This window comes from Rhinatrema bivittatum, chromosome 8, assembly GCF_901001135.1.
Source record: "Rhinatrema bivittatum chromosome 8, aRhiBiv1.1, whole genome shotgun sequence".
In the NCBI taxonomy this organism is placed as follows: domain Eukaryota; kingdom Metazoa; phylum Chordata; class Amphibia; order Gymnophiona; family Rhinatrematidae; genus Rhinatrema; species Rhinatrema bivittatum.
The window spans coordinates 178,303,716-178,324,033 of NC_042622.1; the positions used below are offsets into that span (position 1 = coordinate 178,303,716).

The window sequence follows — 20,318 nt, forward strand, 5'->3', positions numbered from 1 at the left end:
TTGCTGAGGTTTCTTCATTCTCTAATGCCGGTTGGTATAGAGCTTCACTAGTTCTCGCATTCCCTCACCACTTGTTTCAGAACCCCCACCCAAAAACTGCAGATAAAAGAGTCATCCAATTTAATATCTGCTGCATGCACACATGTTTGATAACATATGTACTTACTCCATTTATAAAATGTTTAATGTGCACGCCCTGGAACACTCTCAAATCTCACTCTTTCTTCATGCATACTCTTCTGTGAAGCAGCAACAGTATATGCAGACTCCCTCCTTTCTGAAAATGTGCTACCTCGCCCAGAAGCTACTTGCATGCGTATCTGCTGATTTTATGTGCCCAACTCCTGAGTAAGTCTTTGAAACTCTGATTCTAAAGAGATTCATTCTTGGTCTGGACATTATAGCATGGGGAAGAATTTTTGCTGGGTTTATGAATTTAGCTGCATGTACATGAATTCAGCTGTCTGTTTTCACTCTGGCAATAAAGCATTCCATGATAAGTCAGATTCTTTTGCCAACTAAATACCTTTCAAAGCTGGCAATTTTACTGAAGCATGCAGTGGTGACTAAATCACATGTAGTGTAATTGTTCTCTTTCCCAATAGTACTCCCAAGGTCTTGTATCATTTACTTAAAGTAGAATTTTTAAAACTATTTTAAGAATTGGATTCAGACTTTCTATGTAGATATTCTGTTTCCATTATCCAGATCTCAAACTTCAGCTTGGGCTGAAGGTCAACACAAAAATTGTAGGTAATTACCTTTTCATTGAGTTAACATAATACAAGTCTGACCAGCTTTTGAGAGCTACACTGCTTTCATCAGCTCAAAGCAAAATGAGTGGGTTAATGTAAAGTTAGTTCAATAAAAAAAAAATGTCACCTACAACATTTTTTGTTGACCTCTCCATCTACATGTTCAAGTGGACAAACATTACTACCATAATAACATAGCATATGATGGAAGAAAAAGACAAATAAACTCATCCACTCTGCCCAATTATTCCTCTCCACATTGCTGAAGATATATCTCAACTGCCATCCATAGAGCATGACTGCTTGTAAGATATTGCTCCTTATTTAAGATAGTTTTTTTTTTTTTTGCCTTCTTCCTTTGTACTCTGCATACAAGATCTTCTGTTTAGTTCATAACTAGCATCCTTCCCTTCCTATGTCTAATCACAAAGCTTTGTAAGAATCTAAAAAAAAACCTTTCCTAACAAGCATGGCTGTTGCCCATACAATCTGGCCTCCTCCCACAACACTACTTTATCCAAAATGCATAATGTACGCACCATCTTCATGAGAGTGGAAGCTGTCCCAATGGGAGATATATCCTTAATCAAACTATGCAGTTAAGAGTATCATATTTAATCTGCTGCACTAATACTGTATAATATTATCCCATGGCATCTAATCTACAATAGCATCAGAAAATGTTCTATTTATATCAGTTCTTATTTCATGTCTGGCAAAACTTTGCTATAGTCATTACTCCAGAGCAATCTGATTAGCGAATGATTTAAAAAGTGGTTTGGAAGAGTTTTGTGCTCTTTAACATACAGTATGATTTATAAAGTAATTTAGTCTGTAAGATAGTGGTCTGGCTTTCTCCTTTTTATTCTTGTATGTATTATATCTGCTGATCAAGCACTTTATTAGAGTCCCACAAAATGAAAAGGTTATCTTTTCTCAAGCAATTATGCTTTATCAAATGCATGCTTTAAGGACTTGGTAAGTTTAGAGGCTCTGTTAAATTTGTAATTAATTGTTGTTGTTGGGTGTTGTATGCCTACCTTGTTCAAAATTTGCTGTTGATGTAGCAATGAAAGTTATGTCAGTTTATTCCAGACAAAATCTTGGGGTATGCAACCCAGTACATGGTTAGTGGATTTTTCATACGCACGTGCACACAAGAGTAGGAGCATGCATGACCAACAGTTTCATTAGACAGTTGCCTCACGATAGTTGTCTCTGTGGATGACACTCTCACCCTCCTGCTTCCTTCAGCCTATAACCATGGGGCCTTCTTTGATGTCTCTCTTCTTCTCTGCACACACCCAAACCACTGCTAAAGCATGTAGTTTCTTCCTGTATAAAATTGCTAAAAATCCATCCCTTTCTTTCTGAGCATCCTACTAAAATGTTCATCCACACTCTAATAATGTTCTGCTTAGACTACTGCAACTTGTTCTGCAGAGGCTTCCCCACTGAAGTATCTTTCTCCACTGCAATCTATTCAAAATTTGGCTGCAAGACTTACCTTCCTTCAGTGTCACTTTGACCATTATATCTGCTCCCTGTCCACTTCTTTGTACATTCAAGCTTCTCTTACTCACCTACAAATTCATTCACACTGCAGCTTCTCATTATCTATTTTTTCTTTTCTCTCCCCACACCCTTTCTCGTGAACTCCATTGATTGATTACATCACTTGTATCTGTGCTTTTCTTCTTCCCCTCCAACTTCTGACTCTGTACTATCCACCTAGATGAATAGACTTCCTAAATTGGTGTGTCATGCTGTCTCTGGCTGCATTTTCCAGTCTAAAACCCATCTTTTTGAGGCTGCTTTTAAATCCTAACCATTTCTCCAAAATAAATAGACTCATTTGACATGTGTGTTTGTCCTGACTAGATTGTAAGCTCCATGGAGCAGGGACCATCTCTTCTGTGTATCTGTACAGTGCTGCATATATCTAGTAGCACTTTAGAAATGATAAATAGTAGTCTTCCAGGATAAGAATAAAATCGATCCTTTTGTAGAAGTTTTCTAACTTTACTAAAATGGAAAGGTGGCACTGGGTGGTAATCTGTGCTTCACTCTTTAGGACTTTTGGTCATTGTTCAAGCAGTAAAACTTTCTAACCAGGTATTTCTTGGCAGTCATTGGCCTCATTTGCCTCAGACCCTAAGAATCTGCTGCTTTATTTTTCTTCTTTCTTTGCTGCTGAAGGTGTTGCCGGAGGAGTAGCCTCCAAGCAGGTAACAAATTACCTTTTACTCATCACTCTGGCCACTAGGAATGCAGGACTCTCATTCTAATGCTCCAGTTCACACCCTGCTAGGAACTAGAAGTCTTTAATTTCTCAGATCAATACTTGCAGCTCAGTGCTCTAGTCAAACAGTCGGATTACATAATCATGGTTAATTAGGGCTTGTTGTGCCAATAATCTGTCATATTTTATCTTATTTATAAATGTTTTGCTTTAGCGCAAAGTGCATGTGGGCTAATACACTTTGAGGATTCCACATGCAAATGAGGCTTCCTGGTTAAGCCTCAGGTAAAAGGTGGTTGCAATAGTGTGGCAGATGCATTGTTCTATTTAGGAAAATGAATAGCCCATAGAGCAGTATTCTGTGCAGATAGCTAAACTCTTAATTCAGATTCATACATGAAGACAGGCTCAATTCTTAAACTCCAAACATTTTATTTATTTTTCTTTTTTTTAAATCAAATTTGATTTCTTGTCTTATCATTTAAAGATGAGTTACAATAATACAACATTGTGTAAAATCCATCTTTACAATAACTATTGTAAATACTTATAATGTGCAAAACTAACTATCCAGATAAAGTATCGTAAAACAAGGTCAGGCCAAACCCATCCTCTAGAATTACTCCACCAGTCTCTTATTTACCAGATGGTTACATAAGATCAGAAGAACTATATAAGTTATGAAAATGCTTGGAGAAAGAAAGCTATTTTATTGAAAAAAAAAAAACATAGAACTTACTGGAAGATTAAATGGAAATAAGAATAACTGGAACAGGGTCTCTGAACTGTGGTACAGTTCCTCATTATCATTATTTCTTATATGCTTTTCCAACAAAAGCAGTGCAATTGCAGAAATCCATTGGTTATCCCTGGGATAAGGAGCTTGGAAACTATCTACCTCTGGAGATCCTGCAAGATACTTGTCACCTGGATTGGCCCCTGTTAAGAACATAAGAAATTGCCATGCTGGGTCAGACCCAAGGGTCCATCAAGCCCAGCATCCTGTTTCCAACAGAGGCCAAACCAGGCCACAAGAACCTGTATTGCCAACGGGCAATACTGAGGGACCATAAGATTATTTCCCATACTTTAAGAGTTTGGAGGGTGGTTCACCACTCTCTAGCCGTCCCAGAGGGTCTCAAATTCTATATGACCTCTTTGTTATGTAACCCCCAGGTTTCACAAAGCACGTTTTCCCCAGACATGGAACATTGGGGTAACGGCTGGATTGAGGTACTTGGTGGAGAATGGCCGGTTACGGTCTTTGATAGAGCTGATGGGAGACTTCGATATTCCTTCTTCCACTCGCTATCTTTACCTGCAGTTGTGTAGGGATATTACTCGATCAGCATCAATTGATTTGATCTTGGAGGAGTGTGCAGGTGTGAAGGGGGTGGAATGTTGTACTTCCGGGCCCCGCCACTTGATTTCAGTACTTTACCTCTCTCTTAGAAACAAACTGGGGAGGCTCCGGCACCTCTCCTCGTCTGATGGAACCATGGAATGTAGATTTAAATGAAGCCTGGGATGGCAGGGATTGGAAGTCTGTTTGGAAACACTTGCAGAATTACAATTTGTTGTAAAGGGCAAGAGTTGCTTTATAAGTTGGTATGCAGACTGTATCGCAAGCCTGTATATATTTTTTTTCCTAAATTTAGTGACAATGGGACAGTGTGTTGGAGGGGATGTGGGCAAGAAGGAACTTATTTTCATATGTGGTGGGGTTGTTGGAAGATGCAGGATTTCTGGGCGGGCATTTCAGACTGCATATCAGCCATATGTTCTCAGTCATTGGAGCCTGATCCAGCGTTTATATCAACTGGGCCATTGGCCGAACAGGTTCAGCATGCGAGGTCATCAAAGATTGGTGGGACATCTCCTCCATGTGGCACGCTTAGACGGTGGCTCAGATATGGAAGCGGATTCCCTTTCATCACTGTTGGAGAAGCAAGGTTACGGAAATTGCGTGGATGTAAAAGCTTACGTTCCAGTTAAGACAAAATGGACATTTCTAAAAGAGACTGGGGGCCTTACTGGGAATGGAGAGAACGCGAGGAGAGTTCATAAGTATACTTCACTTTTATGCAGCTCCAGCACTGCTCTCTACATCAATAGCAGGGGTGGAAGGAAATTAGAACCAAAAAGTTACCAATAGGGGCCCTGACCTCAGCGGTCAGAGTAACAGTTAAGTATGAGAAAAATAACTGTGAGAGCTTGCTGGGCAGACTGGATGGGCCGTTTGGTCTTCTTCTGCCATCATTTCTATGTTTCTATATGTAAGATTCCATGTTACTGATGCAATTAATAGCAGTGGCTATTCCCTAAGTAAATTTGATTAATAGCCGTTAATGGACTTCTCCTCCAAGAACTTATCTAAACCTTTTTTGAACCCAGCTACACTAACTGCACTAACCACATCCTCTGGCAACAAATTCCAGAGCTTTATTGTTCGTTGAGTGAAAAAGAATTTTCTCTGATTAGTCTTAAACGTGCTACTTGCTAACTTCATGGATTGCCCCCTAGTCCTTCTGTTATTAGAAAGTGTAAATAACCAATTCACATCTACTCGTTCAAGACCTCTCATGATCTTAAAGACCTCTATCATATCCCCACTCAGCCGTCTCTTCTCCAAGCTGAACAGCCCTAACCTCTTCAGCCTTTCCTCATAGGGGAGCTGTTCCATCCCCTCTATCATTTTGGTTGCCTTCTCTGTACCTTCTCCATCGCAACTATATCTTTTTTGAGATGTGGCGACCAGAATTGTACACAGTTTTCCAGGTGCGGTCTCACCATGGAGTGATATAGAAGCATTATGACATTTTCCATTTTATTAACCATTCCTTTCCTAATAATTCCTAACATTCTGTTTGCTTTCTTGACTGCTGCAGCACACTGAGCCGACGATTTTAAAGTATTATCCACTATGATGCCTAGATCTTTTTCCTGGGTGGTAGCTCCTAATATGGAACCCAACATCGTGACTACAGCAAGGGTTATTTTTCCCTATATGCAACACCTTGCACTTGTCCACATTAAATTTCATCTGCCATTTAGATGCCCAATCTTCCAGTCTTGCAAGGTCCTCCTGTAATGTATCACAGTCCGCTTGTGATTTAACTACTCTGAATAATTTTGTATCATCCGCAAATTTGATAACCTCACTCATCGTATTCCTTTCCAGATCATTTATATATATATATATATATATATTGAAAAGCACCGGTCCAAGTATAGATCTCTGAGGCACTCCACTGTTTACCCTTTTCCACTGAGAAAATTGACCATTTAATCCTACTCTCTGTTTCCTGTCTTTTAACCAGTTTGTAATCCATGAAAGGACATAGTCTCCTATCCCATGACTTTTTAGTTTTCTTAGAAGCCTCTCATGAGGGACTTTGTCAAACGCCTTCTGAAAATCCAAATACACTATATCTACCTGTTCACCTTTATCCACATGTTTATTAACCCCTTCAAAAAAAATGAAGCAGATTTGTTAGGCAAACTTCCCTTGGGTAAATCCATGTTGACTGTGTTCCATTAAACCATGTCTTTCTATATGCTCTACGATTTTGATCTTGAGAATAGTTTCCACTATTTTTCCTGGCACTGAAGTCAGACTCGCTGGTCTATAGTTATCCGGATCGCCCCTGGAGCCTTTTTTAAATATTGGGTTACATTGGCCACCCTCCAGTCTTCAGGTACAATGGATGATTTTAATGATAGGTTACGAATTTTAACTAATAGATCAGAAATTTTATTTTTGAGTTCCTTCAGTACCCTAGGATGCATACCATCCGGTCCAGGTGATTTGCTACTCTTTAGTTTGTCAATCTGGCCTACTACATCTTCCAGGTTCACAGTGTTTTCGTTCAGTTCGTCTGACTCATCACCCCTGAAAACCATCTCTGGAACTGGTATCTCCCCAACATCCTCATTAGTAAACACGGAAGCAAAGAATTAATTTAGTCCTGGAAACAGGATACTGAGCTTGATGGATCTTTGGTTTGATCCAGTATGGCAAGTTTTATGCTCTTAAAGTGAATAACCACAAGTTAGAATCTACGAGTAGATACACAACTGGATTGAAGCCGCCTTTGAATACTTTGGCTGAATTCATATGAAAAAGCAATATTTTCTGTCAGGCTTATCTGAGAGCTGCTGATAGAAAATGGAGGGTCCTCACACAGTGAAGATCTCTCATAACACACTGGTTCTTGCCCTAGAATTACCCAACTGAAATAAAGATTTTACATTTCTTTTTTTTTTTTAATTTGTAATTTTATTGAATAACAAACAACAATACAGTCCATAACCATCAGCAGTAAGCACAGTAACAATATTATCAATGAACAGTGCAACATAGTCTGATAAAAGTCTCTTGTTGATGGTATCTGCTACCAACGAACATAATGTCTTATTTGCATTCTGGACAGGCTCCTAAAAAGGCGAAGAAGAAGATCCATTATGATCAAATTTAAACAAGTTAAGATTGTACATTTCTACTTTAAGCCTAATAGATAGCAAATACTAATGCAGATTTTCTCTACAACCACTAGTTTTTAGCACAATATATAGGGACTGGTGTATATACAGATCATGATTGCTTGTGCACCAGTTACCCTTCCTTGTGGCAGAGGTATCTCCTGTATCATAGATATTCTGATAATCCGGGCTTAATTCATAGGGGATGGGCTAGGAATACAGTTTGGCACTTCTTTTCAGGCTTAAGGGGCGGAGCAGCAGGGGACAGCTCCTCCCCTCTTGGTAACCTGTGGGGGAGGAAGTGAGCCTGGAAGCACAAGGAAGAGCACAGCTACTGTCCTCCTTAATCCAGGCCCTCTCCTCTTGCTCCCTCTCCCCCACTTCTCCTTCTGTATTGCAGGTGACAGAAGGGGAAGAGGTGATACTGAAACTGATACTGCAGAGCAAAGAGCAGACACAAAAAGGGTTTCTATGAGTACAAGTTTGAAACTTGTGAGCAGGCGTGCCAATTATCAAGGCTTCAGCCCTGGCCTTGGTGAATGGGATTACTGCTCACAACTTTCAAACTTGTGCTAATTCAGGCCCTTTTTGTTTCCATTGCTGAGGGCTTAATTTCTGTCATATGTTTTCTGGCACCCGGAAATGTGGACCAGAACTAGCAGTGTCTATCAATTTTGACTCCCCTGTGGAAACAGATCAGAGCCAGCAGTTGCATGGATGATATATGCCCCTCCCTGCAGCAGTCAAAGGAAGCAGAGAAGAATAGTGTTGGAGCGGCTTACCCCGAGACGAGGGCAGCCATATGACTTTGATTTTATGGCAATTTCCCAGCACAATTTAGGAGGCTGTAAGGGACAACAGCCAAGGTAAAAATAAAAAAAAAAAAAAAAGCCAAGAGGAGTGGCAGAAGCAGTGGGGCCTGTCAGCCCCACTGCTTCTGCCACTCCTCTTGGCTTCCTGCTTATCACACTATCATCCCAGGCCCTGCCACCTCTGCTGCTGGTAAGCAGACTGGTGAGGGTGAAAGGGACACGAGACTGAATAAGGGGACATGAGTGAAGGGAGCAGAGGGAGTGAGGAGATCGGAGAGGGTGTTGGTTGTGTGAGAGAAAGGGGGAAAGAGTGAATCAGGAGATTAAAGATGCTATAAAGTATACATGAGGGACTTGGAGTGACTAGGAGATTTGAGTGAGATGACTGAGGGGAGGAGGGGACAGTCTATGAATAAAGTGATTGGAGGAGGTGGAGAAAGAGTGAAGGAGCAGAGGGGGATAGAATTGAGGGGGAGGGAGAGAAAAGAGAGTGAATGAGGAGAGCATGTGACGTTGCTCCCTTCTTTCCATTCCCAAGGATGCAAAGAGCAGCTCCCACATCCCTGGAACTAAGGACAACAGATAATGCCCTCCAAGGCAAAGGTGAGCCAGCTGATTCTGGCTTGAAGAGGAGGCCTGTACTTTACTGGCTGAGGAGGGACATATGAGGCAAGTTGCTGGAGAGGGTCACTTTTTCAAGGAGAAGGGCGGCTTGAGGACCACCAGGGATAGGGGGTTAGACTTGGGAGCTTTAGGTCTTCTGTGGGGGAGGGGGAGCACAATAACCACTGGGGAATATATGGGGTGGGGGGCTGGGGACAGAGGATCAGGATGACGAGGGCAGAGGGGAGGAGGAGGAGGGGGTTAAAGAGTTGCCTTCCACTCATCCCAGTGATCCTGCATCCACAGCCCCCAGTCACCTCTCGCCTACCAGTGCTCATCGAGCATGCTGTGAGGAGTGTGTTTGGGTATGTGTGTATGAGAGAATTCATTCCTGGCCTTGTTCCTGCCCCTTTGCACAGGCCACTCTCACCCCCTTCACAGTTCCTTTTTGTCTACCATTTAAACCCCGCTGATAATTGGGTGCAGTGTCAAGAAAGGTCCAGTTCCATATACTTCACCTACCTCCTGATGGGTTTCTGGCAAAACAGACATTTCAGTCAGTATTTTGGTTATCAGATGTCTATAGCTGGTTAAAAACAATTGAGTTGCCAGACCCCCTGATCCGTTTTCTTCTAATAGCTGTTTGTTCTGATTTTAGACAGTCCAAGTATATGTGTACCTGATGGAAATCAAGGAAGATCAGGTTGCCTTACCTGAGTTAGCTTTCCTGGTTTTTCTTATCATAGCCTTGTTATAACACATTTTTATAATAAGTAAAGTTCTGTATATTCGATTTGACTAGACTGTAAGCTGTATGGAGAAGGGACTGTGCTGTGTATATCTAGCAGTGCTTTAGAAATGATAAGTAATAGTAGTAGTGGAGCCCCCCTGGCAGTTTCTTCTGCTGTCCTCCCTACACCTCGCCATACCTTAATTACATTCTTGGGTGCATAAACTTTCCTTTAAAGACCTAGGAAGTGGATTCTGAAATGCCATGAGTATTTTAAACCTCTGTGTACAGAACTTGGTGCTGTTTAAGATGAACTTGAATAAGTGGTATTTAATGAGCAGAGACGAGACACATCGTGACCTTTCTGGTACCATTTATGGTTTCTGACATTAAAAGGAGCAATTGGCTTAGATTTTCCTGACACAAAGAAGTTAAAAGCGTCAACCATTTAATGCCCTAGCAGTGAGTTGCAGCTATTCTCAGCATTGCAAAACAAATATTAATAAGCAGTTTTTAAAGAAAGCAATCAGATTTTCTCCTTTTATCCTTTATTGTCAAGGAGATGTGCATTAATTTCACTTGGTAATATTTGCAAATATTCAGGCAGACCCCTGTACATTTCTGTCAGATTATCATGTGAAGACCTATAGTGTGGTGTAGAAAATTGCTGGCTTGTTACATATTTGAAACATTTCTGTTTATCGCTCAGTGTGGAATTTGTTGCGGGAGGATGTGATCAAAGTTAGTAACATAGTCTGGTTCAAAAAAGGTTTGGACAAGTTTCTGGAGGACAGGTCCATTAACCCTTAATAGCTGGGCAGGTACAGGGATTGTCACCTGCTACATCTGGGATTGGGCACAGGGAGGCGAGGAACTGGGTACCTGACCAGCCGGAGGCAGGATGCTGGGCTTGATGGACTCTTGGTCTTGATCTAGCATGGCAATTCTTTTGTTCTTCTCAGTACTGTAAATCTGTGTGAGCTGAAATAAATTGAGCTACTGATTTCTGCTCTTGCTGTATATATATATATGTGTGTGTGTGTGTATATATATATATGTGTGTGTGTGTGAATGCAAAGCATTGAAAGTGCACTTGACACAAACATTAATAGCTATTGACATTTTAAAATCACTGGGGGGATTCAGGGCTAGTGGTTAAGGGTGTTTAGAACTTATTGTAAGTGTTACGCTCTATGTTCTATGCATTTGTGTGTCAGGGGAAATACAGGTTCTTTAGTTTGCATAAAATTTACTGAAAATAATTGTTTTGTCCTGGAATTCAACAAGCCTGCCAATGTTGCACCCTCAGATATTTCCAGAAGTAATCCATGAACAGTGATGGAGAACTTGGAGAATAAGCTCTTTGGGGCTGATGAGGGGTTCTTTAAAGTAAATAGAAGAAGCAGATCAATTTGTATGATTGTAACATATATGATCTTAAACTCTATTTTAAAAATGTCCATGATTTTGCCAAAACCTTCAACCATAACTGGACTAAAATTGTAGAGATACTTAAATTTAGTCAGTTACTCTGCAAGATTTACGGGGTGTCCTACCAAGAAATCCCTCAACTGAATTGGGTCAAAGAAAACATAATTGTTCCCTTTATAACTTATGCAGCACTTACAAGGAAATTTTAATACAAACCGGGCACCTAAATTAAGTACCCTCTGTTTCATAACTAGGAATTCCTTCCTTCGTTGTTGAGTACTTTTAACTATATCGGGGTAAATCCATAATTTTGCTCCGTAGAACAGAGCTGTTCTATTCCTAAAGAACCTTTTCATTATAAAGTTACGATCTGATAAAAAGGCAAATGATATTAACAATACTTTCCTCTCTTTGACCTCTGTCTCAATGGATAATTCCAGTATAGCTGAAATATCCAGAGGTGGTATATTTTCTTGTACTTCCTAATTCCTACTTTCATGTAGTAAAATATGTCTATTTTCGTTCATTTTACTTACTTGCCCTGATTTCTTATATTTAGGAATGTATATGGAAGGTAATTTGTTTTCCAAATAGAACTGTATGTTACATTATATATATGTTGTATTCCAGAATATGTACCGTATTTCATTAATGAATAGTTTCATGATGTAATTTTGTGAAAATTTGAAAATAGAAAATAAAAAAAAAAAAAAATTGTAGAGAGACACATGCAAGCAAAACCGGAGGCTGTGATTGGTCTTCTGGGAATGGAAATTAGTGTGGATTATAAGTATGTCGTTAATTCTCACTGCTGTTTCCAGGCGGGACACCTTACCTTGGAAGACTATCAGATCTGGAGTGTGAAGAGTGCTCTTGCCAATGAATTTTTAAACCTCCTATTTCAGGTAACTTCAGTGTTTATTTTAAGCTTCCTTTTATAGCCCAGCACATGTATGCAGCAGTAAAACACTGTGTGTAACTTTCTTTAATCTATTGGAAGATTGTTTATTCACCAAAATACCAAATACAAGCAAGAGAAGACAATTGATCGGAATGAGAATATGAGCAATGCCACTCCAAGAAAGCTACCAGGAAACAGGAAAGTGATAGGAGCGCAGCAAAGTCTTTTTTTACTGACCCAAAGTACTGAACAATGTACTGTACAGTGAAAGAACTTTTACGCATCAGGTATACTGTACAGTATTTACAATTTCTGGCATTTTCCCCTTTTATAGCCCTTTGAAAAGAGTATCTTTAGGCAGCAGCACCTTGTAGATACTACATCCCCTCGCCAGTGGCTTAACCCTGAAAACCTTAGCTGGCCTGCAGGTTGGAGGGATTCCATCTCCAAGTGCCCACCCTCAGTAGCACAGAGGCCACCACTGTTGCGACAGCTGTCTTCCTTTAGGAGTTTAGACTTTATAAAAGCTTGGAAAGAAATGTAATAGGACGCTTCTCATGCCCCATACTGGACTGCTGTCAGAGCACTGGAAAACAATTGGACAGTCGGGTCCTTGCAGTAGAACAATGGGTTTTATTCTCTCACATTGTCTGTTTCTTCACATTCCCTTCCTTGGCCCTGCTCATGTTTTAGGGACCTAAACTTAGGTGCTCATTAGGGGAGGGAGGGGAGAATTTACATTTATGTAGATATAGGCGCCTGCCTCCTTCCGAAGGTAATCTCATACCTTTGCAAGGAACTTTTACATGCAAATTTTACCCACGTTTTCAAAGCAAATTTCTGTGCATGTGTTCGTTTGAAAATGCATGGGTTTAAGTGCCTTTCACTGCAAACAAAACAACCCACACAAAGTTAATCCTGTTCCTCACTGGGTACAATTTCTGCAAGTGAACTCATGTGTAACACACAAGTCTCATCGCTGCCCTGGAACGCGTAAAAATATGTGCAGAGCTGGTGATTGACCCCTGGCCACCTACTCATATAAAAGCACATTTTCCTCACAGCAATGGCTTTGAAACTTTATTTTTATAACAACCTGTGCAAATTAGGCAGTTCAAAAATGCAGAAGTTATGCCAATTTTCAAAGTAAACTTACGCGCATAAATTCTTTTTGAAAATAACATGAAGGAACCCACACAGAGTTCCAGCTACTCTTTGCAAGGCGGACCTTAAGGGTGATGTATTAGTCCCTGAGGAAGCCTAAACGAAAGGCGAAACAAGGATATCTTTTGTTGGACAAGGAAATAAATCTTGAAATAAAGATAATATGAAACAACTTGAATGAAATAACAGTTTACACACCTAATATTGTTATTGTTGTAAAGTGTATTAATGCATTTAATTGAATGTATACAATTGAAACATTGATACATAGTATTGTGCATACATATGTTTTTAGATGGTGATGTGTGTGATTGAGGGATGAATGTGTTAGTTTAGTTTTTAATATGTTTATATAGGTAAACATGTTGTGAATTTCAATAAACGGTTATACAGTATCTGATGATATGTGATCTCTCTGTTGTGTGATATGGTTAAGGGAAAACCCCTAAGCATTTTTCCACGGATTTTGTCCTTTTTCCACGGATTTTGTCCTTTTTCCACGGATTTTGTCCTTTTATTACATAAGGCTTATGTTGCTAGTTTACTGCAGCAGGATGAAACCCCCACAGAACCCCCCCACCTGTAAATGTTCCTGCAGGCACTCCACCTGCAAAGGTGCCTAGGGTATCTACAGAACAGGGACCCAATCTCCCTGATTCTCAGGGGACCTATCTGGTTCGGACCATACCGGGAGTACCAGATCCTTCTAACCTGCCACCTCGGCTTCTGGACTCCAATCCAGATGCAGATCTTCTAAATCAGAATCCACCAGTTGAGGGAGATGACCCACGGGTTTTACGCTTTTTCCAGTGGGAGGAGCTGGACCCGCTTATACCTTTTGTTTTAGCCGAACTGGGCATATATGCCCATCTGGAGAAAACCACAAGTGCCCTGGTTTCCAGTAACGTAGACCCTGTCCTGGCTGGACTGAGGGCCCCCCCCCCCCCCCACGTACCTTCCCATTTCATCCTATGTTATTGCAGTTACTACTCCGAGAATGGGAAGCTCCTGAAGCCAGCTTACGGGTGGGCAGAGCAATGAACAAGCTCTATCCCCTCCCAGACCAATGTCTAGATATGCTCAAGGTCCCTAAAGTGGACGCTTCGGTTTCTGCTGTCACGAAAAGAACCACCATTCCGGTGGTGGGAGCGACAGCTCTCAAAGATCTTCAGGATCGTAAGTTGGAAGTGCGTCTCAAAAGAATTTTTGAAGTTTTGGCGCTCGGCGTTCGGGCAACAGTCTGTAGCAGTCTCATGCAGTGGGTAAGTAGCCTACACCACAGTAGCCTACATCAATCGCCAGGGTGGCACCAGAAGTCGCCTGGTGGCCCTGGAAACAAGCAAGTTGTTCTTCTGGGCGGAACAACATCTGACTCGGCTGGCAGCCTCCCACATTGCGGGAAAGGAGAATGTTCAAGCCGATTTCTCGAGTCATCAACATCTAGATCCCGGAGAGTGGGAGTTGTCCGAAGAGGTGATGGCGCTTCTCGTTCGCAATTGGGGCACTCCCCACTTGGACCTCATGGCCACTCGGGGGAATGCGAGGGCTCCCAGATTCTTCAGTTGCAGAAGAGAGCACGGCTTGGAAGGGGTGGATGTTCTGTTGCTACCCTGGCCTCGTGACATACTCCTCTATGTGTTCTCACCCTGGCCTCTGGTGGGGAAGGTACTCAGAAGAATAGAACTCCACAAGGGGCCGGTCATTCTTGTGGCGCCAGAATGGCCCCGAAGACCATGGTTCGCGGATCTGGTAAACCTCGCGATGGACTGTCCTCTTCGCCTCGGTCACCTCCCAAACCTGCTTCGGCAAGGTCCAGTATTTTTCGATCAGGCGGAGCGCTTTTGTCTAGCGACCTGGCTTTTGAGCGGCAGAGACTGAGGAAGAAAGGTTATTGGGAGGAGGTTATTTCCACTCTATTACGTGCACATTAGACTTCTACCTCTCTCGCTTACATATGGGTTTGGAGAGTGTTTGAGACTATGTGTGCAGATTCAGGTATTGTGGCGTGCAAGGCTCCAGCTTCCCATGTCCTCTCTTTTCTACAGAATGGCCTCTACTAGGGTTTGTCTTTCAATTCTCTCTGAATACAAGTCTCAGCTCTTGGTTCTCTTTTAGGGCGGGTCGATGGTTATGCCTTGGCGGCCCACCCGAATGTCATTCGGTTTCTCAAGGGGGCAAAGCATTTGAACCCGCCTGTTCCGGCTACATGTCCGTCATGGAGCCTCAATCTGGAGCTGTGGGTTCTCTGCGAGGCGCCCTTGGAACCTCTTAAACGAGCCACACTCAAAGACTTGACTCTTAAGACAGTTTTTCTAGTCTCTTTTTGCTCAGCCAGGAGGGTGTCCAAACTCCAAGTCTTGTCTTGCAGGGAGCCATTCCTTCGTTTTTCTGATTCAGGTGTTTCTCTCAAGACTGTACCATCCTTTTTACCCAAGGTGGTTTCCTTGTTTATTTATTTATTTATTTAGCGTTTTTTATATACCGAGGTATAGCAGAGTTGCCTTCACTCCGGTTTACATTATAACAAACCAGTTACATTTAAATTTGACAGATTACATTAATCAGACTGAGAAACAGACATAAAAATTAGTCTAACAAACAGCAGGATATATTACAAGTAAGGTATACTGAAAAAACAGGGTTCATAGATAATAGGATATATCTGTAGTTAGAGGGCGGGATAAATTGTCCTATCGGTAGACTGATAGTTATGGGATCAAAAGTCCGAGCTGTCAGTAAGAGATTGGCTTAGTAGCCAAGATTTTAGTTCTTTTTTAAAAGATTTAGGGTTTTCTTGACCAGCGAGGTACTGAGGGAGTGAGTTCCATAATTTTGGGCCGATGATGGAAATGGCTCTATTTCTGGTGGAAGAGAGTTTGGCGAGAGGGAGAGATGGAATCACAAGTTGTATTTTACTAGTTGTTCTTGTAGTGCGTAGGGATTGGTGGATATGTATGACGTCAACAAGAGCAGAGTAATCTGCTTTGTAAATTGCCTTCTGCAGTATTGAGAGGACTTTGAATTCGATTCTTTTCTCAATTGTGAGCCATTGTAGTTGGTTGAGAACGGGAGTGATGTGTTCAGATTTTCTTTTCCCCGTTAAGATTCTGGCAGCGGTATTCTGAAGAAGCTGTAGTGGTCTTAGGGATGACTTGGGTAGTCCAATTAGAAGAGAATTGCAGTAGTCCAAACAGGAGAATATTAGGGCTTGAAGGACTGTTTTGAAGTCATGGGGATGGTTTTAGGTGTTTGATTACCTGTAGTTTGTGGAATCCTTCTTCTGTTTCATCTGAATCAATCAGTAGAGCTCCCCGCCTTTACTACAGAGGACACCGAGACCATACATGCCAGAGACTTAAGGCAGCTTGATGTGAAGCAAGTCCTGCTCCGTTACTTAGAAGTCACGAACGAGTTCCAGGTCTCAGATCACCTTTTTGTCTTGTGGAGCGGACCCAATAGGGGGAATACAGCTTCTAAGGCTACCATCGTTCGCTGGCTAAAGGAGGCAATTGCTTCGGCTTACATTTGTCAGGGCCTTTCACTCCGGTCGCAGGCTACTTCCTGGGCAGAAAGCCAGTTGTTTCTCCACAAGAAATATGCAGAGCAGCTATTTGGAAATCTCTTCATACTTTTTTTCGTCATTATCGTCTTGATGTGCAGGCACCAATTTTTGGTTCCTTCGGCAGACAGGTGCTTCGGGCGGGAATATCTTGGTCCCACCCTACTTAGGGAAGCTTTGGTACACCCCACTGTCTGGACTGATCCGGGTACGTACAGGGAAAGGAAAATTGGTTCTTACCTGCTAATTTTCGTTCCTTTAGTACCATGGATCAGTCCAGACGCCTGCTCTTAGTGGAGGGAATCTGACTTTTTCTTTCAACAACCACTCAGAGTTTTTCATTTAAAGATAAGACCAATTTACAAGGCACCGGAAGTATCGGATATATATATATAAGAGCGATTACTTTGCATTTCTTCATGTTTCCATTTACATTTTGGAGGTTAAATATTGTTGCTTGCTTGATCTTATTTCTAGTTGAGCTTACATTTTTCTGCTTTGATAACGTTTATACTGAAGGGGCACGGGGGAGCACTGTCCTGATATAGGATACCCTTCGAGTTTTTCTCTGTCTCCATCTGCTGGAACGGAGGCTCAACCCACTGTCTGGACTGATCTGTGGTACTACAGGAACGAAAATTAACAGGTAAGAACCAATTTTCCTATTTTATTGCTGCGCACATGTTATAAAATCCCTTGATTTATGTGTTTAAAAACTGACTTACGGGGGGGGGGGTGGGGGGTTACAAGCATCTAATTAATGCAAGTAAAATCTTCTTGCATATCCTTTTAAAATTTGAAGTACAAATATGTGGGTATATCATTTGCGCACATTTATCCGGCTAAATTCCAACTTCACCGGCTAAGTAGCGTGTTTCAGACTTATCTGGCTACATGCCACTACATAGCCAGATACATTGCTGTTTATCCGGATACGTCTGAACTTGCATGGCTCGTGGTTTTCGCATGCACGAGCATTTGAGTGCACATATGAACTTATTTTATAACCTGCACATATTTCCATGCAAGTTCTAAAATATAATAGCAACTTTGCATGCAGAATAGGCACATGCGAGCAGTTTTGAAAGTTATCCTCCCTGCAAGAAGATTACACACACAAATCCTTTCTCTGCTCTCACCGTCACCTGATTTCCCACATATTTTTGTATGCGTGACCGCATACAAAAATATGTGGGAAATCAGGTGGTCCCATGGTTGATTTTTCAAAGACCATTAACGCTCTCTAAACCGGGTTTTATACAGGTAAATACTTTTGGAAATCAACCCCAAAGAATCCAGCTTTTCACAATATGAGACTTACAGTAATGATACACGATCCCCATTGGATAATGGCACTGTCTCAACAGAACAGACAAGTTGTATGCTTTCTTATGATGATTTATTTTCTTTTTCATTTTAGACCTTTTGATATTTTGAAGTCTGTGTCAAGCAGGGCTGACTCTAGGGGGAGGGTGCAGGGCCCCTGCCTGATATAGAAGAACAAAAACAGGGCAACCCTTTCTTGTCCATCTGCCACTGTATCTGAGATCTCCACCACTACCATACTATATTATACCAGCGCGCTGTTTAAATGTTACTCTGATCCATACGCCCACAGCCTTGAGTGATAGTAGTCTTGGCGCGCATCACAGTGCATTAAAGATTTCTGTCTTTATCAAATTTTCAGTCACGTCTTGAAGGAGACCGGTTATGCTGCTGACACGCCACTCTAATTCACAGACCTTTTGGAAAACCAATTGGCACAAGATAATCATCAAACATACATAAGAGATTTCTCATAAAGCCCTTGAGGCAGCCCCTGTGTGGGGGCGAAACTCTGCCTGAGTCGGGCGTCTTTTTGTTGGATTAACAAATCTCCAAATAAAGAATCTTAACGGACATTCCTTGGCATCTATCGTTTGTGTTGCCCCCACGGCTTTTTTAGATCGCCTACCTCCTTGTTTTATCAACCCATCGGGGTTCAGGACAGGAAGTAATAGGGCAGGTCTACTGCAGTGACCCAGCCCTGATGTCAGCATATTTTTATAGTAGCAAAATGGTTTTCTGATTAGTGATAGGCATTTGGAGCCTGTAACTTCTGAGATTAAAAAAAATAATAATAATAATTCTTAGGTTATGGTGTATAAAGGAAAATAGTTCCATTGCTGTATTTTCCAATATACAGGACAAATATTACAATGTACTATATAATGTTTTTATACTCTGTTCTGGTTCTCCATGTTTAGACATTGCAATTCATAGACTTGAGTTCAAAGATTTATGCTTCAGCTGTAGCAGAACTGGGAAACCACAATAATATTTCTTTCTTTCATTCTGTTCAGGTGTGCCATATAGTTTTGGGTTTAAGACCTGCTACTCCAGAAGAGGAAGGCCAAATCATTAGGTATACATTATTCTTCTAATCTATTTAATTTACAATGAACCTTGTGATTATACAGTTAGAGACTTGTATTCAGTGTTACTTAGCTGGATAAGTAGGATCTTATTCAGCTAAGTGGTGGCAGCTGAATATCCAGTCCTATTCAGGAGCTTCCACTTATCCAGATAACTACTTATCCGGCTAAATAGCCAAATAAGTGGTGCGCAGCATATGGGCATTCCGGGGAGGAGCTACTTATTCAGCTAACATATAGTAACTGGGTAAATTAGGATTGCTCAATAGCAGGTCTGAAATTAGCCAGATAAGACTTATCCAGCTAACTAGCGATTTATAGTCATACCGCTGAATATCCGGTGTAAGATAACTGGATACATTTTATTTGGCTAACTTACTTAACCGTTCATCTTTAAATATCTACCCCTTAAGCATTAGCACCCAGCTTTTGGCTCAATCATTTCACATCTCTTCATCAAGACCTGAAAAACTGCCAACATTAAGTGATCAGAGAGCCAAAACTAATACCACAGTGACTAATAACAGGAAGAATACTTTTCTTTCCAAAGGGTGACGCAAGTAATGTCCCCAAAAACTACTGACCAATAATTTGCTTATCTACAATCCACAAGCTGTTCATTGCAATAAAATCATATTGACTGCAAGAGGAGCATATGGCACCAAAGAGTAGTTGATGCAGCATAAAGGTGGCATGACCAGCTGTAAGAAAGATGAAAACTGCAGTTTAGCTTGGATTGACTATAAAAACGCTTAATGTAGCCTCCCACCCTCTTGGACAATAAATTGCCTTGACATCTACAGAGTGAATCCTGGATTGACTGAGTACATCAAGTTCATCATGAAAATATGGCAGACTATATGCCATCTGAATTAAGAAGATGCACAATATGTCATTCCTAACATCAAGATGCAGCGAGGAATATTTCAGGGAGATTCCTTGTCACAACTTATGTTATCCAACATTGAATCCACCGAGCAATCTTATTAATTTTTTGGGATATGGATTTAGCCATAATCCTAGAGACGCTAATGATCAACAGGTAACATTGCACCTACTATTTGTAGATGACCAGAGCTGATGCCTCATCTTCCCCCCCCCCTCCCTCAGTCCTGTCCTGTCCTCACTGGACTTTCAGGAGGAGTTGGACCACAGGGTGCTCTGAGTAGCTTTGAGCCACCTCTGGCCCCCATACAGGAGCCGGAGCCTCTGCCGTCTATTTTGG

At 41.4% G+C, this 20,318-nt stretch overlaps 1 protein-coding gene across 5 annotated transcripts in view; it reads left to right on the forward strand.

The window, feature by feature from the left end:
* USP32 (ubiquitin specific peptidase 32) overlaps positions 1-20,318 on the forward strand; it is a 430,766-nt gene that overhangs the window by 236,384 nt on the left and 174,064 nt on the right. For all 5 annotated transcript variants that reach the window (XM_029611622.1, XM_029611620.1, XM_029611623.1 and 2 more), the window contains 2 exons: positions 11,877-11,960; positions 19,022-19,083. In XM_029611622.1, coding sequence (XP_029467482.1) covers positions 11,877-11,960; positions 19,022-19,083 — 146 coding nt within the window. The remainder of the gene's footprint in view (positions 1-11,876; positions 11,961-19,021; positions 19,084-20,318) is intronic.